At 38.5% G+C, this 20295-nt stretch overlaps 1 protein-coding gene across 2 annotated transcripts in view; it reads left to right on the top strand.

Moving 5' to 3' along the window:
• Positions 1–7785, top strand: part of LOC136871724 (zinc finger and BTB domain-containing protein 14) — a 38015-nt gene extending 30230 nt beyond the window's left edge. For both annotated transcript variants that reach the window (XM_067145263.2, XM_067145273.2), the window contains exon 4: positions 7097–7785. In XM_067145263.2, coding sequence (XP_067001364.2) covers positions 7097–7468 — 372 coding nt within the window. In that variant the 3' untranslated portion in view covers positions 7469–7785. The remainder of the gene's footprint in view (positions 1–7096) is intronic.
• The last annotated feature ends 12510 nt before the right edge of the window (positions 7786–20295 follow it).

Raw genomic sequence — 20295 nt, 5'->3', positions numbered from 1 at the left:
CTAGGTCATGCTGCAGTGTTTAAACTCACTAAGATCTGTCAGAACCGGGCAATATCCAAACCTACGAAGATGCACTTGGTGGAATCGCTAGTGTTCTCAGACTTTTTTTACGGCTGTGAAACCTGGACCGTGAATGCTGGAGACAAAAGACGAATTGATGCCTTTGAAAGGTGATGTTGGCGGAGAATGCTGTGTGTACCCTGGACGGAAAGAAGAATCAATGTTTACATTCTGAACAAACTGAGCATCAAGATACGTCTTATCTTCCTGTGTGAGTTACCTCCAGTTCTTTGGCCACAATTTCAGAAGAGAAGGGGAGAACTTAGAAAAGACCATTTTGCAAGGCAAAGTTATTTATTTATTTATCGTATGATGTACACAGAAAGATTATATAAATAAGTATGCAAATAAGTACACAATGTATACAAACAGAAGCCTATAGTTCCAAATCAAGTCCATTGATCCATTTTAAGGCCTCCTCAGTTGCGTTATGAATGTCCTCCAAAGGACCTTGAAATGCTCTCTGTGGACACTCGACAATTACATGGTAGATGGTCTGTGAGGTAGCTCCACAATCACACCCAGGAGACTTCTGCCAGCCCCATTTATAAAGAGTATAGCCGCATCTTCCTTGATTGACTCTAATCCTGTTTATAGTCCTCCATTGACGTCTGGGTAGATGGAATCCGGGAGGTTGAACATGAGGTAGGGTCACAAGATGTTGATTGGGAACAGAAGACTGTTGCCATTGATGTAACCAGGCGTTCGTGATGGAGAACCCAGATTCTTCCAGTGTAAGTGCAGCACGCCAGGATGGAGATCTAGACTTAAGTCGTGGAGGGGCAAATTGATTAATATCTTGATGAACGGGGAGGTTGGAGTCCTGGTTGATCTTCTTCCACAATTTTAGAAGAGCTTCAGACCTTCTTAAGCAAGGCGGTGGAATATTGCTGAGTGTAGGCAGCCAGGCCACGTTTGTAGAGCGAATGCAACCAGTTATAATGCGCATTGCTTGATTTAGTTGAGCATCTATCTTCGCAGTATGAGCACTGTTCAGCCAAGTTGAAGCGCAGTATTCGGCAACTGAATAGCAAAGGGCTAGAGCAGTAGATCTCAACACTTGGTTGTTTGCGCCCCAAGAGGTGCCGGCTAATTTTTGAAGGATATTATTCCGACTTTTAATCTTGGCGGCTGTGTTGTTAATATGTTGCTTATATGTTAGGGATCTGTCTAATGTGACTCCTAAATATTTTGGGAAGGGACAATGCTGTAAGGATTGATTTCTGATTGTTATTGAAGGCTTGTAGTTGGCAAATTTATTTCTGAGATGGAACACAGATACAACAGTCTTTTGGAGGTTTGGACGAAGACACCATTTTTGGAAATATGTGTCTAGCTTTTTTAGATCTGCTGTAAGTATTTGTTCAGCTTCTGGAAAGCAGTAGACCACAGGGAAGAACAGCAAGTAGATGTTTAGATCAGGCGAAGAAAATCACTGGCCTGCCTCTTCAGATCATATTAAGGAAAGATGAAAACCGCTCTGGATGGAGGCATCTTATCAAGGCTGCAACACAGAAATAATAGTTATGAGGTCTCGACGTTCAGCAATGGGCAAAATGACTAATGATGATAGTTTGACATATTGTAAATTCATTATTGTGTTGATTTCTGCAATTATGGTTCTTACAACAGAGGAGAAGGTGTTCACCATCAAACATTTTTTCCAGTCATACGGGGTGCAGCATCAGTATGAACAGAGTTTGCTTCATGTTAAGGAACAATACAAGGAGCGATTAGTAGAGATAATGTTAGCTGTCATTGACAAGCTCAATCATACAGGATCTGTCTGATGTCAACAAAAGGGACAACAAGACACCCATAAACCGTCACCACAAACTATCATCGTGCATGATTTCTCCAACAGCTGTTAACCTTCCCCAAAGCATAGTCCACGACAAACATCTCTGAAACTCCGTTTGAGCAATAGGTTTGTTCGGCTGATGTTTAAAGAGCTGGGTGGATTTCCATACTGCATCCAAGTTGCTCAGTGTCTAACAGAAAGGAATGAGTGGGCCCGATTACAGTATTGCAGCTGAGTGTTGTTCATGTCGTATAAGAAGCCAGATTCCTTCTGCAAGATATGGTTTTCAGATGTAAGCCATTTCACCTTGATGTCTACATCAGCTGACAATTTTAGGGTTTAAACAGAAACCACTACAGAGTGCTGTCTCTCTTCATGGAGTGCTAGGCCTTTATATTGTCACAGATTGAAAAACAGTGGACCAGAGGCCTCATTATTATGCCATTTGTGCGGGATTTGTACCACTCTTGTCTCACCAGAAACTTGCATCTCCAACGGCAATGGATACAGCAAGATGGAGTTACAACCCCCACCGTGGGGTTGTAACTCACCCTTCTGCAGCGACCGTTCTTCACCTAATTTCTCTTGGAACTCCATTCCTGTACCCCTTCTGCCCCCGGATCTCAGCCCCAGATGCCTACATATGGGGCATGTTGAACGAATCGGTTTTTCAAGGCAGAATACCTACTTATAGTCCGACTCGTTGGCTGAACGGACAGCGTACTGGCCTTTGGTTCAGAGGGTCCCGGGTTCGTTTCCCGGCTGGGTCGGGGATTTTAACCTTAATTGGTTAATTCCAAAGGCACGGGGGCTGGGTGTATGTTTTGTCTTCATCATCATTTCATCCTCATCACAACGTGCAGGTCGCCTACGGGGGTCAAATCGAAAGACCTGCACCTGGCGAGCCGAACCCGTCCTGGGATATCCCGGAACTAAAAGCCATACGACATTTCATTTACCTACCTATAAATATTCCCGAATTATGCAAGACGTCATTTTTTTGTGTCTGTACATCAACCTTTGTTCTTTAACATGTTCAATAATCTTCAGAAACTTTATGAACAATGTGTGGCACATGATGGTACACATTTTGAACACATACTGTACCAACTGAAATTTAATTTAATTGCCACATACAGTATAAGAAAAGATCATCTTTCAGGTAATAACATTTAACAAGGTTGAAAATAAAGGTTACAGATATCTTCATATGGATATGTGCATATTTAGGGTCTGTAATAGGGATATAAAGGAGAGGGCGTTTTAAGTCACTGGTAAGACCCTGATTAGAGAATGGTTCCAGTGTGCAAGACCATCACCAGGATTACTTGATCGAGAACTAGAAAAGTTCAAAAGGAAAACAGTACTAGTTTTTATGAATGATTTCCGACAAAAGAGTAGTGTTATGAAAATGTTACAAACTTTAGGCCAGGAAGACTTGGTAGTAAGGAGACCAGCTGCTCAGCTAAGCAATGTGCTCTAAGCTGTAGGTGGAGAGATTTCGTGGAATGACATTAGTAGACAAATAAGCTTGAATGTAGTGTTTAAGAGTAGGAAAGACCATAATATGAAGATTAAGTTGGAATTTAAGAGAACAAATCGGGGCAAATATTTGTTTATAGGAAGAGGAATTACGGATTGAAATATTTTACCGATGGAGATGTTGGATAAATTTCCATCTTCTATCTCTCTTCTTTAAAAAGAAGGTAAACAACTGAATGGGAAAATTTGCCACCTGGGCGACAGCCCTAAATGCAGATCACTGGTGCGCCGGCATAAAGTTGCACTTGAAAGTTGTATTTCATGTTGGCACTGCTACAGAAAGTAAGTGAGGAACATCACCTGTCAGTCATAATGACCAGTCCACTACTTTTTATTTCAGATATACATAAATAGTACCGGTAGTTAATATTCAACTTTGTATAGTGCTTATAATCTTTTATTTGCTTACAAAAAAATAAGAAATTATTTTTTAATGTAAAGTTTAAGCTAGCTGCAAAATAAAGAAGCATTATTTTCATTTGGTCGTTGGCAATTAGGCTAGTATAATGGTGCCATCTATAAGTAGCTTGACTGTTGATTGGTTGCCATTTATCCTACTGGCGCTAGCACATGTTCACGTGTGATTTGCGCATTTATGAAACTTTGAGAGTTGTATGTTCTTTGTGAGATAATTGTGAAGGGATTTTTTTGTACCTAGTGCAGTTGTGTTGTCATGGAAACGACAACGTAGTGATAATCCCTCAGCGGTAATCCTTTGCACCAAGGAGTACCTTTAATAGTCAGGCATGTGAATTAGTACACAGATCTTGTGAGTTTTACGAAAGGGAAAAGGAATTTTAGCACATTTATAGCCATTCCTCTGCTCCTACTGTTCAAGTTGTGAATCAAGTAAGAAGAATAAGGTTTCTAAATTTTTGTATATTTAATAGATTTTACTTGTAACCTTTTGTAACATTTAATGGTGTATTTGAAGTGGGATTCTTGTCAGCTGACTTTTTATATATTTTATAACACCACAATAATAAGAACCTCATCGTAGATTTATCTAATATTTTGTGTGGCAATATATTTTATTATAACATTAATCGGTGTGTTGAATGTGCAATTGTTGTCAGCCGATTTCATTTGTGTTGTATATCATCATGATGAAATTGAAAGCATGTTTTTTAAAACTCATTTCATGCAATCAGCTGTTCTTATGGCAGCAACATCACTTTGGACGGCATTGCAGTGTGACCAATATTTTGTTCGGCTGTCATGGACAACCTTATGTCAGCCCACCTACAGTTACCATCCCTCAAGAGATATATCATTAAATCCACTGAGTGACTGAAAGTCACGGGAAGGGATGTCCCATTAGAAAATGTGCTGTGTATGACCCACTGATCTTTGCAGCGTAGCTGAGCAGTCTGTCCCAGGCACCAATGTAATGAAGATGGCAACACGTCATGAGTTAACCTACTTTGAATGTGGGTTCACATCGCACGGGTCTTAGCATTATGGAGATTACACTTGAATTTGGGTTTCCGTGTCAACAGTTTTTACCAGGACTCTTAGGAGGCAACTGCACCGCATAGGCATGGTATGGTCCCATGAATCCCAGTTCCAGTTGTATCGAGCTGATGGACGCGTGAGAGTGTGGCATATGCCTCATGAAGCTATGGATCGTGCGTGTCAACAAGGTTGTGTCCAGGCGGGAGGTGGCTCAGTTCTGGTCTGGGCAGCATTCTCATGGTCGCAGTTAGACCACATTGTCCAGCTGCAGGGAGCGCGGACTGGTGCATGTTATGTTGACATTCTTTCAGACCATCTGCATCCCTTTCTAGCCCTAGAGTACCCTGATGGAGATGCCATGTTTCAACAGGACAGTGCGCCATGTCACTGCCCTGTGGTGGCACGCAGGTGGTTGGAGAGGCACTCCAGTGAAGTTAAGACCATGGATTGGCCCTCCAGATCCCCCAATCTTGATCCAATCGATCATTTATAGGATGCTGTCTATGCTGGTGTATGCTCCATGAACCCTGCACCAACTACGCAACACCAGTTGTGGGTAGCAGTGCAAGATACGTGGGTCGAGATCCCTCCAGAACGATTCCAACCCCTTGTAAAGTCGATGCCTCGCTGTATTGCTGCCGTTTTGAGGGCTCGCAGAGGAGCAGCTCATTATTAACATCACATTCAGAGTCTTCTCATGACTTTTCGCCACTCAGTGTACATCAAAGAAAGTTGATGATGATAGCATTAAGCTATATAATTTATTACTAAAGCTGATAAATACATTCAACCATATAACCCAATATAATATGCATCTAAACTTACAATAACCATTTACCATTCAAATAAATAAGAAATGTGTGTAAACAAGGGGGGGACTCTACTCCCCTCAAAGACTAAAGTCAAAATTTCACCTATGTTATATACAATCTACATACAATTAATACTGTCATCTACTGAAAAAACTCCCTACTGGATTAATGTCATCATCACAACTTGCAGCAATATTGTATCATCTGTATCCTAAATGTTGTTAGATTGCCAGTTTTTACTGAATACGTGTGGTACGTTCAGGTAAGGATGGAAAGTAATGAATGGGTGTTGATACTTCGTTCACCATCCAGACTCGAACCTGAATCCTCTGCTTTCCTGGCAGTTACATTAATTGATTCCTGCGGGGTGGTCAACACTAGAGTAAGAGAGTCACTTAGCTCTTTGAATGTTGAAATGTCAGTCTTTGTAAGGTAGTCTCTAGATATGGTTGCTCTAAGTGTGTAAATAAACAAATTATGTTTTAGAATTGGAATTTTCTAGAATTATGGGAATTATAGAATGTATTCACCACATAGGGAAAATTAGGTGAGTTAGACTAGTGAATACTCTGGGGACAAAACATTACCCTTTTATAATGGTCTGCCAGATCTGCAGACCTAAGCACTATTGAAAGTGCGTGGGATGTGATGAATAGATTCCTGCAAAACTTCCCTCAGTTTGCAGTGTAGGGCAGTCATTGTGCCTTCAACAATCACTAATGGCAATTTCATATGAAAGCCAGTAGCTTCCTAGACTGTAATGCCTGGGGGTGCCCAAGTGTTTCTCAACAATAAGATCGGCGCAGCCCCTCTCCCCGGTATGCAATCGGATATGATTGCCGTGATCATTGCATTCAACAAAAAACCGATTATCATAGAAAGCAACAGTATGCCATTCATTGGCCCAGTATGACCATTCCCGACACCAGGACAACCTCACGTCAACGTTGTGGGGTCAGTGAAACAGTTGATGTGTAAACACTGGATTTTAAGCCAGCTGAACACAAATGATTACTGATTTGTTTGTTGCATGATGTATGTTGCCACCGTAGCTTGAATTTCCACTGTTGTTGCTGAGGAGGGGTCTGACCAGTACATCCAAATGATGTGGCAATCCTCTTGTGCAGTTGTCCATCAGGTTGCATATAGGAGGTGGTATGTCCATGAGCAGTCGGGTGGGGAGGGCTGAAAGAACCCATCTGATTTTCCCGAAACCAGAATCATTTACGCACCCACCTGACACCGTTCCATATCTCCAGTATCAACTTGATGACTCATTTCTTTGTATTGTTGCAGTTCCAGGTTTCATTAGTATATTTGCCCCAAGGATGAATTCTAATATATAAATTATTGAGAGCTGATTTATTCACTTCCTTATCCTATTTAATTCATTATTATTAAATATGCCTTTTTCTTTTCATGTTAGGATCTTGATGATCCATCGTTGGAGTTTCCACCTTTGCACTGTGAACTTTGCGAGAGTGTATTTACCAGCCCAGGAGAGTGGGTTCGCCACATCCAGACTTCACATACAGAAGAGCAGTTAGCCATCAGTAATAACTTGAGTGGCATAGAGCGTCCAAAGATGATAAGACGTGGTGGACGAAAGTGCTGTCAAGTGTGTAGCAAGTCATTTCCTTCTCATGCTTCCATGATCATTCACTGTCGTACCCACACTGGAGAGAAGCCATATGTGTGTGCAGTTTGTGCAAAAGGTTTTAATGTTAAGAGCAACCTTCTACGCCACCTACGTACTCTTCATGATCGTGTCGTCAGCCCTTCTACTTTCATTGATTAAGTTCTAATCTTCTCGTAAAGAATTTGTAAAATGTTGGTCGAGAGTTGGTTGTGATAAGATGTGACTGTTAGTGCTTTTAATAAAATATCTAGAGAACTTTGATTCTTGACTCCATATTAGAAGAATATTAGGAATATTTCTTAATGATTTTCTGAGCTTTTATTAAGTGATCGATTTAAAAGCATAATCTGGGTTCCTTGGTTGAATGGTCAGAGTACTGGCCTGGGGTTCGATTTCCGGCCAGGTCAAGGACTTCAACTGCATATTGTTAATTCCTCTGGCTCGGGGACTGAATGCATTTCTCTTTTTTATATACAATACACCACACTACCAACCATCACAGAAACACACAGTAGTGAATACATCCCTCCACATTGGGTTGGCATCAGGAAAGGCATCTGGCTGTCAAAACTCGGCCAAATCTGTATCAGATGTTGACCCCAATAAATTGGGAAAAGGGCCAAAAAGATCATATTGAAGGCAGTAACAGTCAGATCTCATCACTGAGGGATTTATACTTGTTTTAATTGTCTGAGATACCATAATGATCATTCCATTGATGTGATCATGATAGTTGTCTTTATGAGAAAATGTATTTCTATTGATTACGAGGTAGAGAGAGCTAGATGACATTCATATTAAATTAATAAATATATAATAAATACTTTAAACCAGGGCCTCTCGGAGTGCATGCTCCAGTGCATTGTGCTGTGCAAGGTGCATAAGACGACTTTGCTAGGTTGACCAAAGTGCAGATCCCCCACTCCTCGATTTTGAGCAGTATCGCTGTCTTTCTCTTTCCCTATGCCTGTCTCTCTTGCTCTGCCTGTTTCCCCCTTCCTCATTCGCTCTGCAGGGATCCACCATCCGAGCGGGTTTGAGCCGAACTTAGCCGAGTCGCCGCGAGACAAAATGCTGGTCTGAACCCAGCCGAGTAGGACTGATGCAAAGTGCACAGAACCTCGTTTTGCACACGTGAGTTTTTGGGCGTTTGAGAGACCCTGCTTTAAACACACACAGCTGTTAGTGTCAAGCAAGAAACCAGACAAACAGAAGTAAGACTTTGTGGCAACTTGCATGCTCTTTATTATTCCTGAATTTCTTGAATGAATAACGTGTTTTTGAAAGGTGGAAGAGAGACGATGAAAGTATTTTATCTCTTGAGCCAATAATGGAGTAAAGATAAAAGCTAATGTTCATATTGCACTTGATACTCATTACTGTTTAATGTTTACCAAATTAGAAGGCACAAGATATCCTTTGCAGTCCAAAATCTCTCTGTGTCTAAGAGGAATATTTTGATTGCTAGCTAACTTCAGGGATCAAAAGGTGGAGGATTTGTTTCATGTTCTGTAGATTATGGGTTTGATCTTAACTGGACAGTCAAGACTTTTGAGGACAACTTAGACTTCTCCATATATTATGAATTAGCCTATAGAATACCATAGTTTCTAAACTAAGCTCCAAATATGCATTTGGTTAGGTGTGTCAAGTTTTGTGTTACGTAGCAGTGGAATGTCTGAATTGATATGTGGATTGCCAAATGGTGTCACGGATCTCAGTGTAGGGTACCAGAAACCAGACAGTTATACAGTAATTTCTTTAAAGTGTTCTGAAACACCTGAAATTAATTTCAGGAGTTCTTGGAGTATAAAATGGAGATTAGGTGATGTTGGAAGGTTTCGGTACTCCAATATTAGTTACATACAATAATTATATTGTCAGAGGGTGTACCTTGCGTAGGTGGTTCGCCAAGAAGAGCAAGAGCTCGATTTCCTCGCAGCAAATTGGAAAATTTAGGCATGAAACTTTCACTTCTGGAGAAGCTAATAACTTTGGGATTCACTCAGCCTATACCAGAAAGTAGCATCAGGTTAAGTCTTGAGGGCAGAGATCATTGATCTTATCCCACTTAGCACAGAGGTTACAGATAGTAGAAACTTTTATCTTCCACTCCTCCATGGCCTGTACGGAGATGACTTTGCTTGTAAGAACATGTCTACCTTCTGTTTAATCCAGCTCTACTTTGAGAACACTTTGACCCTAGAACTGGCTTTCTGGACACTTTGGTCCCTGCTGTAGTGGCACTGTTGAATATTCGACATGTTCATATTTCAAATCATTTCCTCAATTCTTCAACAGATGTCATGACAGTCTACATTTTGTCATTCTCGATGTCCACAGCAGCCGTGAGTTCAGTTTAATTCGTAGTTACAACCTCTTGGGTGTAATTTCACGGAAATAAAAGAGTACAGTTTTCCGACAGTCTGTTAGAGCGCCATTGCTGTAGTGTTTGTTAACAAACTTTCATGGGCTCTGCTTTGCTATTCTGTTTCATGTTATTTTGAAGTTTTCCATTCAGTGCGAGTTATTTATTTCCGTATATATATTATTTGATTGATTATATACATTTTTAGTACAGTGTGTGCCTAAATATGGCATCTTCAATACGGAAAATAGTGAAGAAGTAGTGCAAAATTTGTGGGAAGATGAAAGTGATGGATCTGACTATGAGGATACTGGGATTGAACCAACAGATTGCGGCTCTAATTCAGAATGTGTACCACATCAAATATTGCAAAGTGAAAGTGATGAGGGGCCTGCCATACAGCAACCTATCGTAACAGTGTGGTCTAAGGTCGTGTCTTCTGATCAAGGCATGCCAATACATTTTCCCTAAGATTTTCATGAATATATCTCTCAAAGTGATGAAAGTTTTGCTAGTGCATTGTAGAAAATTATTGACAATCTTCATATCAGTTCATTTGCGGTATGTTTCAGTTTTGTGTACAAATGATCAAATGTTTTATTATTTTGAATTGATGAATTACACTTTTTGAACAGACTGTAAATTTTCTAGTCAAAACATTTATACTATTTCTTGTCAATATGAAAATCCTTAGTGTATTAGCTTTATGAAGATATATAAAACTTTGTAGATTAGTTTCGTACCTTGTATATTTTTTTATATTTTTTAGACAAGTAAAAGTTGCCACCACAAGATTTAACATTGACATTTCTGCGGTTAAATGAATAATACCTCTTCCATAACAATGTGAAAAATGTCTCATATATTAAAATACATTATTAACTTAATGATCTGTAATACCAACAGTAATTTATTATTAATGATTTAAGCCCACCGCTTATGACTAGTTATTTTTGGATGTTCACTTACGTTCCCAATACCTCTTAAGCCGTACTATAGTTTTTCCCAATGGTAGAGACGGAACCTGCATCTTAGACAGATGTGCCAAACTCAACGAGGCATAACAAATGTCGCAAAACTGTTACAACAAGAAGTGCATTTCGAAGAGTGTCAAAATATGTCAGTACAAAACTGTTGTCAGACCTCAGTCCTTATATGCTGCAGAGACCTGGCCGATGAAAAGGAAAGACACCATGGATGACCTGAAATAAGTTGAAAGATGTATCCTCCAGAAAATTCATGTGCCAAGAGTTCACCTAGATGGAACCTACTGACTGAAAGTGAACTCTGAACTATACCAACAGTTGGGAACTGCTAACACTAGCATGCGACATAGGTGTCTGAAGTTTTGTGGGCACTTTCTGAGAATGGACAAAGGCAGGCTCATCGGAAGCTGCAAGACTGGAAGCATATGGCTCAGTGAAGTAAAAAAAGAAGAGCTTCTGCTGCAATTTCTGATACTGATATCTCGCACCACCCCAAATTTTGTAAAATAGTAAACTTGTGGTCTCCTCTACGAAAGGTTGTTAAATTTCTCAAACCAACAGTAATATTCATATACCAAAACATTATTTTTGTGCATGTGTACTTCTCCCCCAGTTGCCAGTTATGTTGAATCACTTGCTGCTTTTGTATGTCTGTTATCAGATCTCTTGTTTATTACATGAAGTTCATGTGAAACAAATGTTTAAGGAACTTTTACTGTGAATGTTATCTACTTTCATCTGATTTCTTAATTTATTTTTTTATTCTACAATGATTTCTTCCTTCCTTTGTACCTTCATTTTATAGTCTCTTTCACCTTCATATTTCCATTCATGTAGTACTTATATGGCTATATAATACAGTACCTATTCTCTTCTCTCTGCTAATGTTGGAACACTATGTTACTAATAAAATGATCAGTTCAGAAGTGTTGAATTTACAAGGTACCAAGAGAAATTTGGGCTCATTACAGTCTTGAAGTTAACTTACTGAAATTTGTGCCTACATTATATAATTGTTCACATTTTATTTTCTAAAATTTCCTAGATTTTTAATCAAGTTTTTCAAGTTCATGAAGTATGTCTTTTGTACAGTAATGCACTGCTCTCTCCCTCCCCCACCCCTAGTTTATTTCAGAACTACTCAATAATTTGTATTCCTTGTATTATAATATTTAATATATTTGACTAAAGGCACAGGACACTTATTGATTGCGGGATGATCAGAATAACATCCTAGTTGAAACTGAAGAATGATCTTACGGTTTGACATTCCCCGCTTATTATAAAAAGGATCATTACTCATAAGGGGTATGTATAAAAAGGAGCTCTCCTGCAGTATCCTGAACTGTATCTATAGCTCTATTGAGTTGAATACCTTTATTGTGTGTGATTTTTTTCTTTCTCAGTGTTTCAGTATATTTTTCAACACTATGAATACAACTTCCATTAGAAGGAACAAAAAGCTCATGTTTTCTTTGGAGATAATTTCTTATCAAAAATAAAAGAGATTGAATATGTGTAATGTAATTTTAAAGAGGTGGTGTTGTTTGGGTATGATTTGTCAAATGTATGTCTTGGTCTCCTTCTACATTTCCTTCTGAAACCAACTGAATAAGCTCTGGGTGTCTCAAAATGCATCTTGTCAAATTCCCTCTTTTCTTCTGGTCAAAGAGTTTTCTCTTCCACCAACTTGATTCCATATCTCTTCATCTGCAATCCAATCTATCTAAGGTGTAATGTACGAAAAAGTAACTGATAATGCAAGATGTAGTTGAGAACATGCATGTAGAGGAAGATAGTTTTCATGATACCACAATTGTGTAGTGATCTGCCTTTAATAGAGGACACTCATACTTCTCTTTCTAATTTTTGAGTATATGAGTTCACATAGTGCTATATATTCTGCAAGTTCCTCCTTGAATATTTAATTTGTGAAAATCATATACCACCAATCTTGTCATGGCGTGTTGTGGTGTATAAATTAGTCTTCTCCACTCATTGCTCTAGTTTAAGTTAATCTTAATGAATTCATCATATATTGTGCAGTTTTCTAATTGTTTGATACTAGCAAGGGATCTATGTGGACTGGCCAGGCAGATTTCAATGAAACTTTGGTGAATGATGTATTAACTTATCCTAAATTTATTTGTAACAATTTTTTCTTAAACATAACATGTTTTTTAAGGAAGGCTTTGTCTTTGACCGTGAATTAATTCTTTATGAACCAATATAAACTGTCATCAGTTACAAGTTTTTTCAAATGATTTATTTCCGAACACGTTTCAGAGACTTTGCTCTATCATCAGGTGGTGATAGTGGTAGCATATAATTGTTGCTGTACTCGATACACAGTTTGTTAGGTCAGCTATAAGTGTGTGTTGTCTCACGAATATACAGTTGCTACTAAAGCTTAATGTTTTTAAAATAGTCATTTTCAATTTTATCATTGAGCATATGTTGATGATCAGTTAATTGATGCCTATAAATTTCTAGAGATTCTAAAATGTTCACTTTTGCATGTGTGTATGAAATGGTGAGAGAATTTTGTATATTTGATACTTCATGTTCTGTGTCACGTAGATATGGAGCAAAGTCTCTGAAACACATTGTGAAATAAATCATTTAATAAAACTTGTGACTGGTTACAGTTAAGATCATTTGTTGTGTTATTAACTGCTGAAATATAGGTGGGCAGCTCAGACTAGTTAGCTAATGATTATGTAGAGTGACCTTGCATATGCACCGTATAAATATACCAAAACTATTTGAAAGCCACATAAAACACTAAAAATCAGTTTTATCAGCTGCCTGTGCAGAATTTTACTTTCTACAAACATATTTATACTGACTCTATATGAATGCATCAAAATATTAGGAGTTTTGTATTGTTTATAATGGAAGCTAAAATATTATATAATATGAAATCTTGTTCACCTGTATATATACAAGCATTCTATTTATATAATCTCTTAGCACCACGAAGGAGGAAACTGGGAGATTCTTGTTCAGAATCACTCATTTTGTCTTGCTGTAGACAGTCTACAGTACCTGGCCACATTATTAGACTCCAAGGACCTTTTTAGCAGTTCTTTTCACTTGACACCCTACTTCTTGGATTTATGTGACAGCAAACCCATTGTTGATACTTGCATTGTAGGACATGGTATTCTTGATAATAATGCGAGTTTTGGAACTTATTATCTTTACAAATTCTTGCCTTTTTTTTTTTTTACTTTATTAACTTAGTACCTACCTTGCCATAAACATATGAGGTAATAATTCCCGTGATTTTTGTGTCAGATGTGTGTTTGGTTTACTGATAATTAACTTTAACAGTTTGTCTTGTTGTATTTTAGATATTTACGCTAAATCTGTGTTGATAACAGGAACTTTATGAAGTAGCAGTGGTTTTAAATTTGTTACTTGGGAAATCAAACAAATTCTTGATAACAGAGTTATGGGGAAGTCTCAAGACCTTTCTCCTCGCATAATTGAGTTTGTGAAGGGACTTTTGCAGAATGGAAATCTGACACAACGAGAAATTGCTGCCCATTCAGGAATATCACAGACTTCTGTGCGTCGTATAAACAATACAAATAAAACTGGGAGAGATTACCCGAAGAACAGAAAAGGGAAATGTGGTAGGAAGAAAATTCTGACTCCAAGAGCAGAAGGTTTGCTCATCAAAATCGTGAAAGGAAACAGAAGGGCATCTTATGCTACTATAACCCAAGAACTGAACAACAGTGGTATCAAGGTTTCCGAGAGAAGAGTGCGTTGACGTACTTGCAGCTTGGGGTACCGACGTAGTCGACCAGCTAAGAAAGCCAAACTTACTGAACGAATGATGAAACGGAGACTACAGTGGGCAAGAAAACACCAACATTTCACAGCAGAAGACTGGAAAAGGGTAAGTTCCTTATATAAATTCCTTAACAAATGATGATTTAGCTAGGAAAATTCCAACGAGTATTTACAACTTTAAATTTCATACACATCATCTTAATTTCTAGGTTTGCTTCAGTGATGAATCAACTTTTGAATTTTCAGCGAGAAATCCCGGTTTGTAAGAATATTGTCTAGTGAAAAGTATGAGAAAATTTGCGTCCAGCAAACAGTAAAACATCCTACCAAGGTCATGATTTGGTCAGTGATAAGTGGAAAGGGAATGGGACGTCTTCAGATTGTGGAGGGTATAATGCGTCAGGATCAGTACAGACAAATACTTGAAAAGAGACTGATCCCGCAATTGAAGGACTGGTTTAGTGAAGGTGAAAACAAGATTTTCATGCAAGATGGGGCTCCATGCCACACAGCAAAATCTATTAAAGCTTTTCTGAAAGAGAAAGAAAATCCTCTTTTGGACTGGCCCCGTAATTCACCTGATTGAGAATGTGTGGCAATGTCTGAAAATGGTAAAGAGTGTATCACTACCAAGCTTCAACTACTTGAAAAGATCATATTTCATTGCAAACATAATGAAAAGTTGTCAGCAGTAGCTTTATCTTACATTGCAAGTATGCCTAACAGGGTGCAAGCAGTCATAAAAACTAAGGGTGGACTGACTAAATATTGGAATTGCAGTCTTAAAACTGCGTATGACATCGTAAATTAAACATACTGTAATGCTATCCATTAGTGAATGTGTAATATTCCATGAAATGTCTGTTAATATAACATTTTGTTAGAAAAATGAAGATTTTTATGTTGAGTCTAATAAAGTGGCCAGGTCGCAGCAATGTTCTGTCTTAATTGAGCATCCTACCAAGTTCCATCGAAGTCGATGCCTTCAATACATTGCGTTCCCATTTAGAACTTCAGCAACACCTTTTTTTTTCTTCTTTTTTTTTAAGAACGTAAATACTATTTTATGTTTAATGGCTGTTAGTGTCAAGTTTATGATGATGCCTTAGTTGATCATTCCAACCAAGTTTCATTGTAATCCAAGGTTGGTATATAAGAGGTTGCACACAACAGGGGTTTCTGCATTCAGAAAGTTTCAGCTACACTTGGGTCATGACGTCATGGAGAGACCCGCCGCCCATCTCCCTAAGAGTCTGTGTAGTCATTGTTCTTACATTATATACCACCGTTGCTGTGCAGTAACGTGCATGTTTCTTTAACATGCACAAGTGAGTTGTAGTTTTGCTTTTAAAGTTTCATGGTGTTTTCTGCAAATTAGTGACTACAGTCCTATGAAAATAATGTGCGTTCTGACAGCTCGCAGCATGGTAGTTCCATTTGGCAGTTACTATGGCAACCATTACACACCTCCCATTTAAGCCAATCTCATGTAGTCGCGGCCCTTCCCTTTCCCTAACCTCCCTCTGTTTAATCTCCAAGTTCCACGTTGCCAATTCATGACTGCTTTTGACTGATAACATCATTATCTGTTTTATGTGTTTTTGAAGTCAGCAATTTTTGTGTTGATAAGTGTATCGTTATCAAGACTGTTTATATCATTTTAGTGTAGTGTAAATTTTAGTATCAATAGTATAGCATAACATTTAACTTAATCCTTGTTATTTGTTGACCTACAATATGCCGCAAACAGTTCAAAGTGCCGCTACACAGCGAGGACGACCAAGAATTCATTCATCTCGATAAAAGGCAAGAGTAAAGGGGAGGCATGGCTTTGTTATTTGTGGTTAAGCTCGCTATATGTTGTGTGCCTTATGGGAATATTTTGAGGCTGAAAGGGAAAATAGAAGCCTACTGATATACGTTAGTAAAATTGTAGAACGAACAGCAGCAGCTTTAAAGATAATCAAGTTAAATTAGAATAGGGAAAGAAAAATAAGGAGCCATGAGGAGAAGGAGAAGATGGGCAAGAGAGGGAGAGAATGTACTTGGATCATCACATGACAGGTTATCAACACCAGGGAAAACTTGGCACTGTGCTTCAGATTTCAGTAAAAACAGACCCCATGACTTATGATCATGAGATTAAAAGCCATGCAAAACAACAAGCTGAAGGCCAGACTTTTACCAATCACAACTCTCATCTTAAATTGTGCCGACACCTATGGCATAGTCCAACTGATTTCACTTTTTTATCCAAAGAAAAGCATGCTCTTAGATACTTCTCCCATCCTCACCCGGAATATTGAGCAGACCAGTCTAATTATTATTGGCGATGATCTCCACAATACTATAAATATAACATAAATATAAAGGCAGGTCGTATTTTTAAATGTGCCTTTCTGCTGTTGAAATCTACCTGAAAATGGAAACCAATCGTCCAGAGATAGACTGATAAAATATTAGCATTACTTAATATTATGCTAACGCTCTCATGATTCCTGTACAGCATAGAGCGAGAGGGGTTGATTGTCATGGTAGAAACTCCAGGCAGAACATATGGCAACACAGTGCTCCCTCACCTTTGCTCGGTGCCACATGCTACGAGCTGTCAGAACACACACACGTTGTTTTAATAGTACTGTAGTTGTGGGGTGAATAGTTGCTTTCTTATTCTAGTATTATTTTGAGTTTGACTTGACTTGATTTAAGTCTTGTGTTACATATAATCATGCCTGGTATGAGATGTACAGTTGCTGTGTGCAATAACAGCAGGATAAAACCCAGTAAAGATCCCTCCAAAAGTCACATCAGATACTTCAGTTTCGCAGGAGTTAAGAAAGTAGTGGATCCAAAGATGTAGGCATGTAGTTTTGTGCTGGGTGTGTTCCAAACATTTTTCTGATGGTGATTTTAAACCAGATTGAAAGGACGAAAAGTTAGGGTATGTTTAACAGAGAAGCTGTTCCTCTATAAATTTGAGTGTTTGCACAGCATGGAGCAAGTGTTACATTACAAAGTAAGGAAAAAGAACAAGAGGGACAGTAAAAAAATAGCTGACAAATTGTTGAAAGATTTCAAAACGTAACACATCTATTGCAAATTCACCACCTCTTCCAGCCATTCCACCTCCCCATGTCTGTGATAATACTGTGGCCCTGATTGAACAAGTTGAAAGGTTGAACAAGGAAACAGATGATGAAAGAAAAACTAACAATCTCTGTAAATTGAAATTTGAAGTATCAATGCTGCCTATCCATAAGTAATTTGCATAAGGATTTAATTAAATGTTCAGAGCATCTACACAAAACTGGTGAATGGTCTGAAAGGAATTTTTACTGAAAATAAAATAAAGATATTCACAAACCAGCAAAAACATGAATTGGACTGACGACATATTGATGGCGTTCACTTTAAGATATCTACAGAAGAAACCTTACATTTATAAGAAAAAACTGCAGTACCCTCTGCCTGGACTGCTGGAAAAATGGGCTTCAAAAGTTGACGTGCAAAACAGAAGTGGAATCTTGGAAGATATTCTTCATATCATGAAGATAGCTGCTGTCTCGTATAAAGACCACGAGAAAATTGCAGTCCTCCAGTCTGACGAAATGTGTGACAATAGTGCTTTGGAATATAACCCCTTAAGTGTGAAATCATAGGCCCCAATTCACAATTGCAAGCTGCAATGGCTCAAGAACTGGAAGCAAGTCATTTACACTGATTTTGATTTTAAAAAAAGATGACAAGAGAAATACTAGACAATTTGGTTTCATGTCTTTCAGAAGTAGGGTACAGAGTAATAGTGTGTGTCTGTGATATGGGTGCAGCAAATCGAAGCTTGTGGGAAGCATATGGAATCGATGAAACAAAAACACTGCTTTTGAAACCATGAGCATCAGAAAAAACATAGTTCTTTGCAGATACTCCTCACCTCTTGAAACAGAGATACCTCTCACTTCTTGAAACAGAAAGTGGTTTCTCGACACCAGCTTAGAATTTTCTGATAGTAAAGTTGTCTCAAAAGAACCTGTGGAAGTTTCTGGTTGAGAATGACAGCAATGAAATTAAATCAGCCCACAAAATTGATATCAGTCATCTAAACTGTAGGGGCACTGAAAGGATGAATGTAAGAAAAGCTTAAGCATTAATGTCACGCACTGTAGCTTCAGCATTACATCACTTCAAATTAGGTGGTGATGCAGATGTTCACAAGTGAATCCATTGAAACTGTTAATAATGTTACAATCTCATGAATTCTTACAGTCTGGCCATTTCTTAAGACCCAAGCAAACGTGTGTATGGTCTTCATTTAAAACAAGATAAGATTTTAAATAAAATATGTGGCCTTATTAACAGTATGACCTGCAAGGGGGAAAAAAAAAAAAAAAAGCATTAAGAAAATATTCCAGAAAGCTATCCTTGTGACTGTCTTCTTAAAATTCAGATCTAGGAATGAAGTAAATTTTAACCCACCCACTGAACCAAGGTTCACTTGAGAATGTTTTTCCAAGTCCATTCATGATTATATGATCACTACCCCACAGAAGACTGCTTTGTTCAAATCAATGAACTTTTGATTTGCCTTTAACAAAGGTGAGGCTGTAAGCGCATCTAACTTCTTGTGCAAGGTTTTTAAAGAAGTATTCGCATCAAAGGTGAGTGTTTCGTTAAACGTGACACCAAGATATCGAATTTCTTCTCTTTCTTTAATAGTACTGACCTCTAATTGTCGTGAATATCGAGCACTCCGTCCACAAGTTTCCCCTTTTCAATACATATGCCCTCACATTTGTTGGCATTTATCTGTAGACCTATTTCCTGGAACAACGTGATAGCAATGCATGTCAACTCAAGAGCCGCTTCCTTATTTTTGCCAACAATGACTGTGTCGTCTGCGAAACCTATAATACTAAGAGGGGGTAATTCTGCAGAAACTGATTTGCCATATGCTTGTAGTAGGTTTTCTTCTGTTATCTCATCAAAAATGAAATCTGTGGCCAGGTTATACAATGCTGGCGATAATGGTGATCCCTGCATAAGTCCTGTCAACAAGCGAATTGGCTTCGTTTTACCCTTAGTGGTTTCGATCTGTGTTGTATTGTCAGTCTGTAGATTGATGATTAGTTCCTTCAGTTTAGATGGAAGTGGCTCAGCAGCTAGTGTTAGATTTAGGTGCTGATGTCCGATGTTGTCAAAGGCTTTTGATATGTCTAAAAAAATCCCGGTAACATCTTGCTTATCTGTCTTTGCTGTCCTGAGGAGTCCTCTTAGAATAGAAGTATTTATAAGGCATCCTGGCTGGTCGTTAAAGCCTCTTTGGTGTTCATTGAAAGTTACAAAGGAGCGCAAATGCTGATCTAATACCCTTTCAATAACGCGTCTAATTACCGAACAGATCGTTACCGGTCTCCAGTTTGACAGACATTCAACATCGCCTTTCGTATGTATCAACACGGTTCTAGCGCTCATCAGACACTTGGGTATTTTGCCTGTTGAAAGCATTCTAGTCGCAATGATTGCTATGATTTCGCATACCGTGTCGTCCCTGATGACACGTACCAAGACACGGTCAGGACCAGGAGCGGTATCTACTGCAATTCGACGTGTTGCTGCGGAGATTTCTTCTTTTGTGATTCTGGGGTTGTACGTTTCATCTAGCTCTACATGGTCTACGTCACTGATTTTGGAGCAGTAATCATGCCTTATATTGGAATTTTCAATGGAAAATAAATCGAAGTAAGTGGCAGATATTTTGGAAATATCGACGTTGCAAGATTCAGATTTAGAATTAAGTACCCTCTGCATGGCTTTCCTTTGCTGACTGTAGA

Source organism: Anabrus simplex, chromosome 1 (genome assembly GCF_040414725.1).
Source record: "Anabrus simplex isolate iqAnaSimp1 chromosome 1, ASM4041472v1, whole genome shotgun sequence".
Taxonomy (NCBI): domain Eukaryota; kingdom Metazoa; phylum Arthropoda; class Insecta; order Orthoptera; family Tettigoniidae; genus Anabrus; species Anabrus simplex.
This window is presented reverse-complemented; position numbering and strand designations above follow the sequence as displayed.